At 53.0% G+C, this 13,480-nt stretch overlaps 2 protein-coding genes across 2 annotated transcripts; both read right to left on the bottom strand.

The window, feature by feature from the left end:
* Positions 1-354: 354 nt before the first annotated feature.
* Positions 355-1,734, bottom strand: LOC120951169 (uncharacterized). The gene is made up of 2 exons (XM_040369720.2): positions 1,526-1,734; positions 355-901 (listed from the first exon to the last, which is right to left on the bottom strand). The coding sequence occupies exons 1-2, from the start codon at positions 1,573-1,575 to the stop codon at positions 802-804; spliced, it is 150 nt and encodes a 49-aa protein (XP_040225654.1). The 5' UTR covers positions 1,576-1,734; the 3' UTR covers positions 355-801.
* A 2,137-nt stretch (positions 1,735-3,871) lies between these two features.
* LOC120951167 (transcription elongation factor SPT6) lies at positions 3,872-13,462 on the bottom strand. The gene is made up of 7 exons (XM_040369714.2): positions 12,812-13,462; positions 12,488-12,569; positions 10,347-10,549; positions 5,805-10,245; positions 5,606-5,736; positions 5,060-5,484; positions 3,872-4,986 (listed from the first exon to the last, which is right to left on the bottom strand). The coding sequence occupies exons 1-7, from the start codon at positions 12,848-12,850 to the stop codon at positions 4,719-4,721; spliced, it is 5,589 nt and encodes a 1,862-aa protein (XP_040225648.2). The 5' UTR covers positions 12,851-13,462; the 3' UTR covers positions 3,872-4,718.
* Between the last annotated feature and the right edge of the window lie 18 nt (positions 13,463-13,480).

The raw sequence follows: 13,480 nt of genomic DNA, 5'->3' as shown, positions 1-13,480 counted from the left end.
GTTGGTTTGAAAGCTTCCCTATAGAAAGAGGAAAAGATGATGCAATATCAGCATCATGTGAAATCATCCCGCGCTTTTGTCGCTCGACTTGCTTCACCGCGTAGGTTGCATTGTTAATGATCGTGTTACCTTCTTTTTCTCGTTCAACTCCAACCAAGAAAGGAATGGAGGGATAGAGAAAGCGGGAGCTGCACTTGATTCGAAACCCTCGGATTCAACATGTGCCACGGATTTGTGACACAACGAAACGCTGCACCAAACCATACGATCAAGCTCAATGCTCGTCATCACTTCGTTTCAAGAAGCTATGCAACTATTCTTCTCCGTTTTGCACCGCCTTATTCAAGCTATGAATAATTTAATAGTGGGTTTTATTAACAAAAACATCAACTCTCCATACTGCACACCTCCCTCACGCAAATAGGAATAGAATTTGAAAACACCGCCGTCGGCCACTAAAAAGAGACGCGCACACTACTGCCTACCAATTGCGGGTTGCGGCGGCGGCGGCAACTGAGGTAACTGAAGGTGTGTTCCGGACACACATTTCTACGAGAAGTGCATGCTGACGAAATGGTCCCGATTCTTGAAATGCGGTCCCCAGCTACCGTTACCGGTGCCGCCGGTGCCGGTCGTGGTCTTGGTTTGCGTGGCGGGTGCGCTGTATCCGGTGCTCTTCTTCATATTGCCGCCAACCGGGGCTTTGGCGTAGGCCGATTGCTGGTTCTGTCTGGCCATCGTGCTTGAACGATCCTGCATACTACTGGGTTTCCACACGCTCGGTACTGGTCGTTACCGCTATCAGGGCACGTATTGGATCTGGGTGAGCACCTGGAACTCAAGATGGTTGCCGGAGTTTCCCGTACGGCTACCCTTGCGGATGTTCAAGTTGTTGATAAGCCTGCAAAAAGTGGAAGTGGTGAGATTGTGGTAAGTAAATCGGCATTTTTGCAAGCGGGGTTTTCCCAAATTGTCTTGCGCATCTTGTCATTCTGAGAGTAGATCATCAACACAATTTTGTTTTATTCCAAAAAAAGAGGACTTGGCAATATCATAAGCGATCGCAACTTGTTTGCAAGGGGGGAGATTCCGAACCCGAAACCGGAAAGGTATCCAACCTGTCCAACTCCACGTAGTCACGCGTTCGGTGCGTGTGCGATTTGGAACCGGTTTAGGAGTCATCGGAGAGCAATGGAAAAATGGGTACGACAGAGAAAGACAACCTTAATCCAATGACTTAGGCTACGAGAAGAAAAAGGATCAGAGATACACTAGCGATCACTAACACACAACATCACACTCACGCCCACACACGCACACAAACGTTGGAGGATCTTCTCGAGAGATCCTGGACACGTGATCAAAATGCAATCTTGCTGTCATTGTAAGCAGGACTAAAGGTTCCTTCCCTTTCCGATCACAGCCTACTGCTGGTAGTGAACCTCATTGCAAGATCTACACCCTTTCTCAGAATGATTCACAAATAATAAACCTCCCCTCGCTTTGAACTTGGATAGATATTTACCTGACGGATGGCACAAACTTGAGCGTTGAGTCTGATTTAACTATTAACATTGACACCAATTTATTTTTCTAATCGTTTTGAAGTGAATGAAAAACATGCAACCGATCGAAATCAAAAGGATTGCCAAAAAAAGGAAGGAAAGAAACGAATATTCAACTCAACTCAACTCAACTCCTGCCGTATTGAAGGAGACTGACGGGACCGTGCACCGGACGCTTACTTTTATACGCGATCGACGATGGTTCTCGCTCAGCGGCCTCTTCCCCCTTGGAGAAGGTACCACCGGCGCGTTGAGTAGGCAAGAGAGAAAGAGAGAGAGAGAGAACTACAGCCCGAGAGACAGAGGGAATACCGACCAACAACGTCATGCCGCCGGGGTATCTTTAAAACTGCGAATGAAAAAAACTGGTTCCCAACCATCTCAACACCACCCATGCCCGGCCATCCCCATATCCAACAGCCTCATCCGTCGTCGTCCGTGGCCCAGCGGCTGAAGCGAACGAGTTTCTACGATGAATTCATCAACAGGGTAGATTATGGAGGTACGTTGTCGCACCCGTCACGCCTAGGGATCGTCCAAATTGCCCTGCGATCTAATACGATTCTAGCTTCTTTTTTTTGTGTGTCTGCTTTAGGACAGAAGTGTGTATGGTCATGGTATGGGCGATTATGGTGAAGAAGCGCCACCTGTGGCAGGAGACTGCATTGCATCTCGTGGGATATTAGGAACAAAGTAGGCGATTAAATGTTTTGAATATTACTAGATTATTCTACCTCAAGGACACAACCTAGAACCTTGAAGATCTGAGAGTGTGCGAAGAGGCCCAATCATGGGCGGAAGGCAGTGTCTATGCGGTCTACGTTAGGCAACGAGCTTAATGTCTTCAGTTGACCGTTATTTTTGAGATAGCAAACCAATCTGACTAGTCAGAAGATCAGAGAGATCTGAGTCAGAACTTCAGGAACTACATCAAGGAGCCGAATTTACAATAATCAACTTCTAATTTACGTTAAGTACATCACTCAAAATCAGTTATACAATGACAGGCGATTAACTAGCTAACATATTGAATGCACGATCAAGTATAAAAGGTCAGAACAGAATTATGCTGGAATATTCCAGTAAGCCTCAACACCACCCTCGTCTCGCTATTCCTATCTACCATACTCCCCAATACCTCCTTTTTTTCAGAATGCACTTTTTAACTCTCTTTTTCATAGAATGCACAAAAACGTTGCTTACATAAGCGCAGACCGATCTTTAATCGTACCTTCGCCTGAGAAAAAGTAAAAAAAACCACAAACTCCAAAGTCCAAACAGCTGCTCGAGGGGCAAGCGGAGCTTACCAAAAAATATGACCAAACACACATTCGCACATATTAACCGTCCGTGCAAGCGAGTTCGAATGGGCGACCGAAAAAAAAAATGCATAAATGGAAAATTTTCAAACCAGCTTGGTTAATGGCAAAATACATAAAGCCTCTCTCCGAACACAGCCAACACAGGATACAAAAAAGCTGCGATGAAAATGAAAATCATTATTACTGTATAAGTAAAACCAAGCACCAAAACCAGAAGAAAAGGAAACCTTCTCGGGGAAGAAAACAGCGATTCTTCCGTGCAGGTTGATCAGCGCAGCGGTGGCTAAGGAGCGGCAAAAGAAGAAGAATATGCTGAACGCAGAAAAAAAAAATAACAAAAACACATAAAAACGACAGTTTACCGATTAATCGCATTCAATCCACACGCCAAAAACAGCACCGAAACGAGATATCTGGTGCCGCCGCCTTTTCCTTGCCGATCCGGTTCGAAGCGGTTTTGCCAGCGGATCTGGGTCTCATCATTAAACACCAAACAGTGCCACCGCCGAACACCCATTCCATTCCGGTTCGACGAAGAAACCGGGTAGATGATGGTCCCACAGCCTCCCTCCCTCCTCCTTCCGCACTCCAGCCTTTCACCTTCACCGACCATCGTCGCAGTCGTCGTCGTTGTTGTCGGTTTCACCGTTCGCGAGAGCACGCATCGGCCGCATGATCGGATATCTGTGGTCGTCGCCAATGTCAAGTGAGCGAACCACAGCGCGAGCCAAACCGTATCCTCTCCACTCAGAGACATGGATACACACACACATACACACATACATATATTCGGGTGACGCACCTAAAAAGCAAAAGAAAGGTAGAAATGGCAGAACAGAAATTAAGGTTGCATTTCGGGAGGGTGTTGTACTAAAAAAGAATAATAATCGGAAACCATGCACCACCGTACTAAAGATCTTTCCACAGCACGCACGGACAACAAACCGGCATGCGATATTATTATTTAAACAAAGAGCACAAGAATGCATTTGGTACTGTTTAAAAAAATGTCTATATTTTTAGTATTATAAGGACGCTTAACGCTAGAAAAAAGGGATCTTTTTTACTCTTATTCCTACACAATACACGCGAGAGTCACAATCATTGCCGTTCATCAGAATCGGGAGAAAAAAAGGGATCAAAATTAAAAAAAAGGTTTTGATCAGTATAGATCGCTACCGATCGCATTAGGGATCGATCTGAGGGAAATGATTTGCAGTAAAATGAGCGTTAAATTTCAATCAATTAGCCCTAACTAACGGACTCTTCCTTCCATTAAGCTGTGTTCCATTGCCCGGGGGAGCTGTTGGTAAGTGTTGGTTGGTATTGTTACACCCCTCTCCTTCCAGAGCCAACAGCTACAGGGGGCAAGCCGACTGTGGCAGCTGCGTTGAGCAACGCTTAAGACAGACACACAATCCGAGATTTACTGTGTGCTCGACTACTGACGCGTGTTGCTGTTCTTGATGAGCGGCGGCGTATTTGAGCGCATACTTCCGGTATCTTCTTGCTGCTATGGGGCCCCGAACGGGTTCAAAGTCCGTGTCCTAACAGACGCAAAAAGGGAAGAGGAAGGTAACATAGCGATGGAGGGGGGGGGGGGGAGGGGTGAGCATATTTAAGTTAATTTTTTCCTGCTTGCTTAAATAGTTCCATCTTGGAGAGTAAGGAAGGCGTGGGGAGGTTGGCTTATGTTAAAAGCTTCCTTTTCAAACCCGAGCCATTCGCGATCGTGTCCCTCTGTCACGCACACATAAGCGATTTGTTTGATTGCGATTCACGATTGTTATTGACCAGAGCTGGTGCAGCTGCAAGAAAGCTAACCTCCGAATTATTCGTCCCACAGTGGTGTCGCGTCGCCCAGCGTTAGCGAGGCAGCGGAAGACGCCGCCGCCGCCGCCGCCTGTTGGGCCGGTTGAGCTTGCGTTGGCTGGGGCGGAGGTTGCGCTGGTGGTGGCATCGGGGACCGGTTGGCCGAATACTTGGATGAGGATCGCGGCGTCATGCGGTGGTCGTGCGAACTAGACGAGGTCACGGAATCGCTAGACCGGCCGACACCACCACCACCGTGATGATGATGATGGTACGATCCCCCAGAGCTGTGAACGAATCCGAAAGGAGTAATTCGTTAGTACTAGCGCGTTTTGGTAGCGCAGAGCCGCCGGTTGGTACCTTCGTTCCGATGCGCCATGGTGTCCCTTCATCATGTTGCTGCTGTTGCCACGATTGCTCCACGAGTCGGTCGCCTTCGACCAGCTGTCGTACTCGTTGTTCCGCGCATGGTGGTGCATCGGGGGCTGCTGCGTGCGGTAGTGATGGTCGCTGCTGTTCGAGTACGGCGAGGGCTGCTGCATCATCATCAGGCTGCTGCTGCTGCTGGCCGCACTGCTCACGCCGCCCATGCCGCGGGCCGCCGACGTCGACTTGTAGCCGTGATGGCTGGCGGACGGTGGCGGATGGCCGGTCGGAATGCCGGTGTAGGCGGATTTGTTGGAGTACTGGGACGGGGTCGAGGTACCGTACCGGGGCGTTTGGGAGAAGTGAGGCGTTTGCTGGTACGGCGTCATGTACGGCGTCTGTCCGCTCGGTGTGTAGGGCTGCAAAGTGGCCATACAAAAAAAAAAACACAATCGATTGGATCGATTGGAACGTTGAAGAATGTTGCATAAAACGGTTCTTCTGCTGCACACAAGGGTAATCGTAGGAAAGGAGACTTACCGTAGTCACAAAATTGCTGGAACCATACTCCAGCGGCGTGTAGGAATAGTGCGGCGTGTGGTGTGCCGCTGCCGACAAGGAATTCAGCATATGCGTCGGCATATTCTTTGCCACCGACTCGATCGTTTCACCTAAAAATGGAAACAACAAATGTCATTTTATATTCGTTAGAAAAAAAGATAAAAAATAGTAAACTCACTATTAATATCGCTAAATTTGGGCGTACTGCCGTACGGTGTGCGCGACGACATGCCGCCAACCTTCGGCGTGCTCTTGGGCGTATCGATCGGGATCGGATCGCGGAAGTGCTCCTTGAACCACTTGAGCAGCGAGTTGACCGAGTCGAACGTCTGGTGCCGAAACCGGTACCCGTCCGGCGTCACCGTCACGTACTCGTGCCGGAACTTGTTGCGCGGCAGGTAGGAGAGCAGAAACCGGCCCGGGTACGTCTTCGACACCGACACGATGTAGTGGATCTTGTTGGGGTTTTTCTGCTTCTCCGCCTTGATGATCTCCTCCGCCTTCTCCTTCGAGCCACCGTCCGTGTCCCGGTAGTACTTGTAGTTGAGCAGGTCGCGCACGTACGTCGCCATCGGCGTGATGTGCCGCGCGATAATTTCGTCCAGATCCTCGAACTCATCGTTGCCGATCCACAGCGACTGGCCGAGGCTGAACACGTTCTCCTTGCCCTCCTCGCGCACGTCGATGTGCTGGTAGATGCCGTCCGTTACCTTCCACGTCGCGGTCAGATGGTCCGAGCCCTTGCTCGACGGCCGCACGATCACGTCGCCCTGGTCGTACCCTTCCAGCAGCTTCAGCGCTTCCGCGTACGAGATGTTGTGGAAGGACGGATGCACGATCACGCGCTTCACGTACTGCTGGCGCGCCTGCTGCTTCTTCGAGTCGGCCTCCTTGCGCGTGTCCGCCTCTTCCTGCTCCTGGTCGTAGCACGGATCCTTGCGCGGGCGCCACTCCTGCTTCCGATCGCACAGGTCCGAACTCTTCGACGAGCACTCGAGCGAGAACCGCTCGATGTCGATTTTGGTGACGCGCACGTGCACCGTCTGCCCGATCTGTACGCGCTCCTCCGGGTTCTTCACGTGCTTGTCGGACAGGTTCTTGATGTGGATGAACCCGTTCAGCCCATTGTCGAACCGGACCCGCACCCCGGTCGCCTGGCCCGGACACTCGCCCGCATCGAAGTGATTCCACACCTCGGACAGCTCGGGGAACTCCGTCTTCATGCAGAACGGGCACTGCCAGAAGCCGGTCTCATCGTTGCGCACCGGGTTCGCCTGGTCGAGCTGCTCGCCCTGCGGCTTGCGGTAGGTGAAGCCGCTCACCGTGGCCAGCATCATCTTGCCGACGAACAGCGACTCGGGCGTCTCCTTCGTGAGGTAGTCGAACAGCTCCTCCGCCGTCACCGAGCGGAACGGCGTGCGCAGATCCTTGTAGCGCGAGTTCAGCTCCGCCCGGATGTCGTACAGCGTGATGCTCTTGTTGCCGAAACCCTGCCGGTCGAGCTCGATCGCGAACGCGTCCAGATCGAGATCCTTCAGCCGCTCGGGCGCCTCCAGGATCTCTTCCAGCGCACCGGCCGGGTTGGCCTCCTCGTCGTCGTACTCCAGCGCGTCGACCGCCATCTTGCGGGCCCACTCGTACGTTTCCGGATGGACGCGGGACCCGTCCAGCACCTCCACGTACGTTTCCGTGCTGTCGCCGAGCGAGTTCGTGTCGATCTTGATGAACCCGGAACAGTTGATGAACACCTTCGGGCCCATGTGGCAGGTGGTGACGAGCTGGGTGCGGTTCTCCAGCCGCGAGTTCGTCTGCTTCAGCACCTTCAGCAGCGTCTGGCCCTTGCGCGGTCCCAGCCCGCAGATGAACTGTACCAGGTTCGCGGTCAGCGGGTTCTGCACCGCCAGGTTCACGTCCACGCCCACCTCGTTCGTGCGGTTGATGAACTCGAGCTGAATGTTTTCCAGCAGCTCCTCCTTGGTGAGCTGCTCCTGCAGCGTGTGGTAGCGCAGGCACAGGATTTCCTCGTCCGAGTTGCACAGCTGGGAAAACTCGACCAGCGGGTCCTGGATGCGGCGCGCGAGCGAGATGGCCTGCCGGAGCAGCGGCGGGTACTCCTTAAAGTCGGTCGTACCCTTGACCGAGTTGGCGTACACCTTCGCCAGCTCGTTGTCCGCGATCTCGACCGCTATCTGCGGAAACTGTTCCTCCTCCTGCAGCCGCTTCACGCACTCGACAAAGTCCTGCTGCACCATCAGCGCGTCCTTCGACTCGCCCCCGATCACGATCACGTGCGGTTTCTTGCTGCGGATGAAGTTGGTGATCGTGCGCAGGTCCGACTCCTTGCACTGCTTCTCCGACTCGCGGTACGCGTTCTTCTTCTTCAGCAGGTGCGGTATGCGCAGATAGTCCGTCACCTCGCCGTCGGGCGCGATGATCGCACCGAACGCGGACTGCGTGTAGTCGGGCACGTAGGCGACACCCATCACGCGCACGCCCCGCGTCGTCTCCCACTCGTAATCGTCAAAGTCCGGCACGGGCGGTTTGTACGGTGCCACCTTGATCCAGTTGTACAGCTTGCGGCAGCAGACGCGCAGCACCGCATCCTTCGCCTCGGTCAGCAGCGTGTTGTGCAGCTCGCGCTTGAGATCCGGTATGACCATGCGGTTCACTGCCAGCACCACACACTCCGCCCGCACCTTGTTCCACTCCTGCACGTTTTTCGCGAACTCGTCCCGGTGGTAGAGCGCCTTCAGCTCCTCGAGAAAATCGCCGGACGTGTTGCCCTCGATCCGGTCGACAAACTCCATCGTCAGCAGCTTGTCCTCCTGGGCGATGTACAGCTTGAGGTACTGGTCGCCGGTCAGATCGCGCACCGGCTTCTCCTTCAAATACTTCATCGCGTAGCAGTGGTGCGTTTCGTCGATCTCCTTCATGCCCTTCTTGGTCGGGCGCACGTTCAGCTTGGCGCGCTCGAAGTACAGCTCGCGGATGCACTTGCGGAACAGCGGTTCGCGGGCCAGCTGCCGCGCCACCATAAACACGCCACCCTGCAGCACCTCCTCCGGAGACTCGAACGTTGTGCCCATGTACTCTTTGGCCACCTCGAGCGGTTCCTTCGTTTCCTGCTCGACCTCGTGCCGCTGGTAGCTGTCGCGCACGTTCTCCGCAAACTGTTCCGGCGTCAGGCCGAACCGTTTCGTCAGCCCGGTCAGCCCGCGCTTGCGGCAAATCTCGTACGGCCCGACGTCGATGTTCAGCCGCACGCGCTCCTTGCCCGCGTCGTCCACCGCCTTACCGCCGCCGCTCCCGCCCACCGTCTCCTCCTCCTGCTTCTCCTCCTCTTCGTCCTCTTCCTCCGCGTCCTCCTCCTTGTCCTCGTCGCCATTCTCTTCGCCCTCCGCACCGTCCTCCGCGGCACCTTCGCCGTCCTCCGGGTTCTTCTTTTTGGGTGGCCGCGCTTTCTTCTGCACCCGCTGCGTCGACTGCTGCTGCTGTCCCGACTTTTCCCTCGTGCGCAACCGCATAGGCGCGATATCGTGCGCGTAGTACAGCAGAAAGTGCAGATGCACATCCTTCAGCTCCTCGTGCGACTGCACCGAGCGCAGGCGGGACAGATCCTCGTCCCGAATCACCCGCATGTCCTCCGGGATCGGCGCGTCCGGGTTCTCCATCAGCTTGTCCAGCTGGTAGTTGCGCATGCTCTCGTACAGCCGCTGGAGGGACGTTTTACGCCCCAGCAGCTGGCACCACATCGAGTCGAACTTGTAAATCTTCCACAGATCGTTAATGTTCAGATCCGGCTGCACGTACTCCTTGCGGTAGAAGGCGATGAACGGCACCTCCAAGTGCTGGTTGCGCATGAAGTCGAGCGCGTGCTTGATCTTCGGCACGTTCGAGGGAGGCTTGCGCGTCATCGCGCCCTGGTCGGACACGTGCGGCTTGCAGAACGCCTGCTGGTAGATCCACTCCGCTTCCTCCTCCAGCTCGTTCGAGCCTTCCGGCACGGCCGTCACGGGTATGTCGCGCAGCTGCATCCGCTCCGGTATGTCGATCTTGCGGATCTCGTTGTCCAGATCGGTGAAATGGCCGCGCTTCAGCTCGCTCGGTTCGTAAATCTCGTAGATGGACTTTTTCAGCATGCGCTTGCGGGCCGCCGGTTTCGACTTCTTGCCCCGCTCGCCGCTCGGCCGGTCCGCCTGGTCGAGCTGCTCCTCCTCGTACTCATCCTCCGCTTCCGAGCCCTCCTCATACTCGTCGTCATACTTCTCGAACTCGTCGTAGTCGAAATCGACGCCGAATATGTCCTGTCCTTCCTGCAGCGACGCGTCCGTAAAGATGTGCCTTCGCTTCTTGCGCTTATCGCTGATCGGCACCCCGTCGTCGTCCACGATGAAATCGTCCGCATCCGACTCTTCATCCTCCTCCTCATCGTAGTGCTCGCGCACATTGGCCATCGTGTCCCGCTGGCCGCCCTCGTGGTCGGACGCGCGCTCTTCGTCCTCTTCCGATGCCGCATCGAACAGCCGGTTCTCGATCGTTTCCCGTATCATGCCCTCGTCGCCCGACTCGCCATCGCTCCCATCGTCGTTGGTGAACTTTTTCAACCGCTTGAACCGTTTCTGTTAAAATGCCCGAGTGATAAAAGGATAAAGGATCGATTTACTTAAAAATGCTACAAGCCACAGGATGGTGCAGTGCGCCTGGACGCCATTCAACTGACCCGCTCGACCTTCACGCCCAGGTTTTCCTCGATCAGCTCGTAGTCTTCGTCCTCGAGCCGATCGTCCAGTTCGTCGTCGCTCTTTTTGCGCTTCTGGTGACCCCCCTCGGAACCATCGTCGGAATCATCATTGTCGCTTTCCTCCTCGATCGGGTTGTCATCGATCAGATCCTTCAGCTCTTCGCGCAGCCGGTCCTCATCATCTGAAACCAAGCATCAGTGGGGGGGGAGGAGGGACGAAAACAAAAAAAAGTCACATACTGCGTACATGATTCGCGAATGCAAGCGGGCTTATGCAACATTTCGCACGGATTGCAACAGATAGTGGCAGGAAATTTGCGCTGGTTTAACACATTCTTCTTCGCAGTTTCATATTCTTGCCAGCGCAGCTCGAACCACAACCGGTACGACCTGTTCTCACGTGCACTCTCGAGACATTGCGAGTGTCACGGATTTTCCAGGCGCCGGCCTAGACAGGATTTGGTGTGGTTTGTACGTGCACAACAGCACGCCATCGTATGCAAATGTGGGCAAACTTGTTTGTACTTTCCGGCGTACACGTACGCCACAAAAACCTGCTGCGACAATGTGGCTTAAGTGAATATGAATAAAAATAGTACAATGAGTATCAGGTAGACTAGCGAACCGGAATGATCTGGTACGAAGCAGAAGCATTCTTCGTGCACAGGTTCCGGTTTTGCTGAGCCCGCACGGTGCAATAAACTAGCCACTATTAGCGACCGCGTATTCATTCACGCGTGGCAGGAGCAGGTGTGTGAGCATCATTAACTGGAAATAGCTCATTTCGAGCTTAGTGCAGTGTCCGACTATGCCAAGGCCAAGATGTATTTAAGAGTAGATATCTCGAGCATTCGGATTGTATTTTAGTCCTTGTTGTGCGAAGCATTCTCGTCTGATGTATCGTCTTTTTCACGTCATTAGGACCTACTTGATCCTGGTAGCCTTACATAGACTTAAAGAGAATCGATACTTCTTATAGGACGAAGGAACGGACTTGAAATGAACCACCTTCATATTTGCAGAAAACTACACCACGATGTGATTGGTCATCTCGTCCCTCAAATAATCAAACATGGTATCATTAGAGCAAACATGAAAATAGGCGTTTTCCATCCGAATCATGCCTTCCGGATACAATTACAGGGTAAAAATTAAGACTTGCCATAAGCCTGGACCATGTCTGTCGATACTAGTGATGGGTATATTCAACAAAAATCCGGAATCGCTTCGGGATGACTCCGCCAAAATCGGAAGCGGTTCCGGAAGGTACGAGCAAAATTCCGAACTCGGAGCCGTCCGGAGTCATTCGGAACCGCTAGTCGGCAGTCGGTGCCGGTCGGAGCCGGTCGGAGAAGTCGGAGCCGTCCGGAGCAGCCAGTCGGCAGCCGGTTCCGTTCGAAGCCATCGGGAGCCGGTCGAGGCCGTCGGAACCAACGAAGCCGACAGAGCCGGTTGGAGCCGTCGTAGCGTCGTAGCCGACTTCAGGCTGTTACAACGACTGCGATGGCTCGAACCGGTTCTGTCGGCTACGACGGCTCCAACGGTTCTGACTGCTCCGACCGGCTCTGGCTGCCGACTAGCGCCTCCGGACGGCTCCAGACGGCTCCAGACGGCTCCGACGGCTCTAGACGGTTCCGGACGGCTCCGGGCGGAATCGAAGGTTTGAATTTGTCGGAATCGGAGCCGGAGTAGCAATGCTCGGAAGCGATTCCGAGCCGTGGGTGCGATTCCGATAACCCATCACTAGCCGATACCAAAGAAAATATTGTATTATTTAAGCCATTAGGCTGAATTCTTCAAAGAAACTTAAATGGCTACCAAAGGCTGCTACCATACCAAAGAAAATATTGTATTATTTAAGCCATTTAGGCTGAATTCTTCAAAACGTACGGCTTCTTGTCTGTGTTGTCGGTGTGATTGGCCAAGCAGTATTGAACAATTCGTACAGTCGGTTTGTCGGGCGATTTATCAAAAATCACTTTCGACTCATCTTCGTCTGGTCAAACATGTCGAAAGTCTTAAATTGATGAAAAATATGTTACATTCGCTTCAAAACAGCATACCTCAAGCCCTGAAATGAGATAATTTTCGTATGAACATCCGGTTCGTACAGTGCTTACCTTCCTCTTCATCTTCGCTGTCCGATACGGCCTTATTCTTCTTCAGCCTTTTCCGCTCATGTGGTTCCAACTCCTCCTCATCCTGCAGGTGGAAAAAGTACAAAAAGCATGTAGTGTAGGTCAGATAGGTTTTTTCCGCAACTCTTTCTCTCTCTCTTTCCAACAGTAGGCTTAAAGTAAGTGGACATGGACAAAGATTCTTAAAATATAATAGCCCTTCTAAAAGGGTCGTCACCATTACGGACGGTCAAGGATGTTACACACCTTCCACACACGTACATACAAACACACATTCACACACATACCAGCATCCACTCAGCTTACCTCACTCTCCTCCGCTTCCGAATCGATGAAATCAGCCATCGCTTTGTGGGGGAAGTTGGCTCCTGCCTCAACTAGTTTTATCCGAACCCGATATTATCGTCGTCTGGCTCAGGTGCCTTTGCCTGAGTCCCACACCAAGGAAGAAGAAAGTTTACCTGCCTCCCCTCTTGCGGCACCACAAAAAAAAACCTCTCCCTCGCCTCCTACTGGTACTATTGACACAACGCAAAAACACGGCCTGCCCGGAACGGAGTGCTCCGATGTTCCCGACTGCACGGCTCACCTGGCTAATGGGAGCAGCTGACGCCGGAGGGTTCAAGGACCGCTACAACACGCAAACCTGCGGCTCGAAAATTAGCAACCACGAAATCGATGCCGACACCGATGATGCATCAAGTCCGGCGTTCGGCCAGAGGAACGGGAAGGCGCTGCGAATGCTGCCTGTACAGCCCACCCAACACTGCCACGGCAAGCTAAACGCTTTCGCGTATCGCTCTGAGACTTTCCACCACCGGATGTGCAGTTTTTCGATCGCTTTTCCGTTTTTTAACCAGAGAAAATGGGAAAAATGCCGTACGACGGCAACAGCTACCACGATGTATGACAGGGTTCAACATTCGCCATGTTGGATTTTAGTATGACAGCGAGCTGACAGCTGGTTATCGATGT

Source organism: Anopheles coluzzii, chromosome 2, assembly GCF_943734685.1.
Source record: "Anopheles coluzzii chromosome 2, AcolN3, whole genome shotgun sequence".
NCBI classification, from domain to species: Eukaryota; Metazoa; Arthropoda; class Insecta; order Diptera; family Culicidae; genus Anopheles; species Anopheles coluzzii.
The sequence above is the reverse complement of the archived record's forward strand: the minus strand, read 5'-3'. Positions and strand labels throughout refer to the sequence as shown.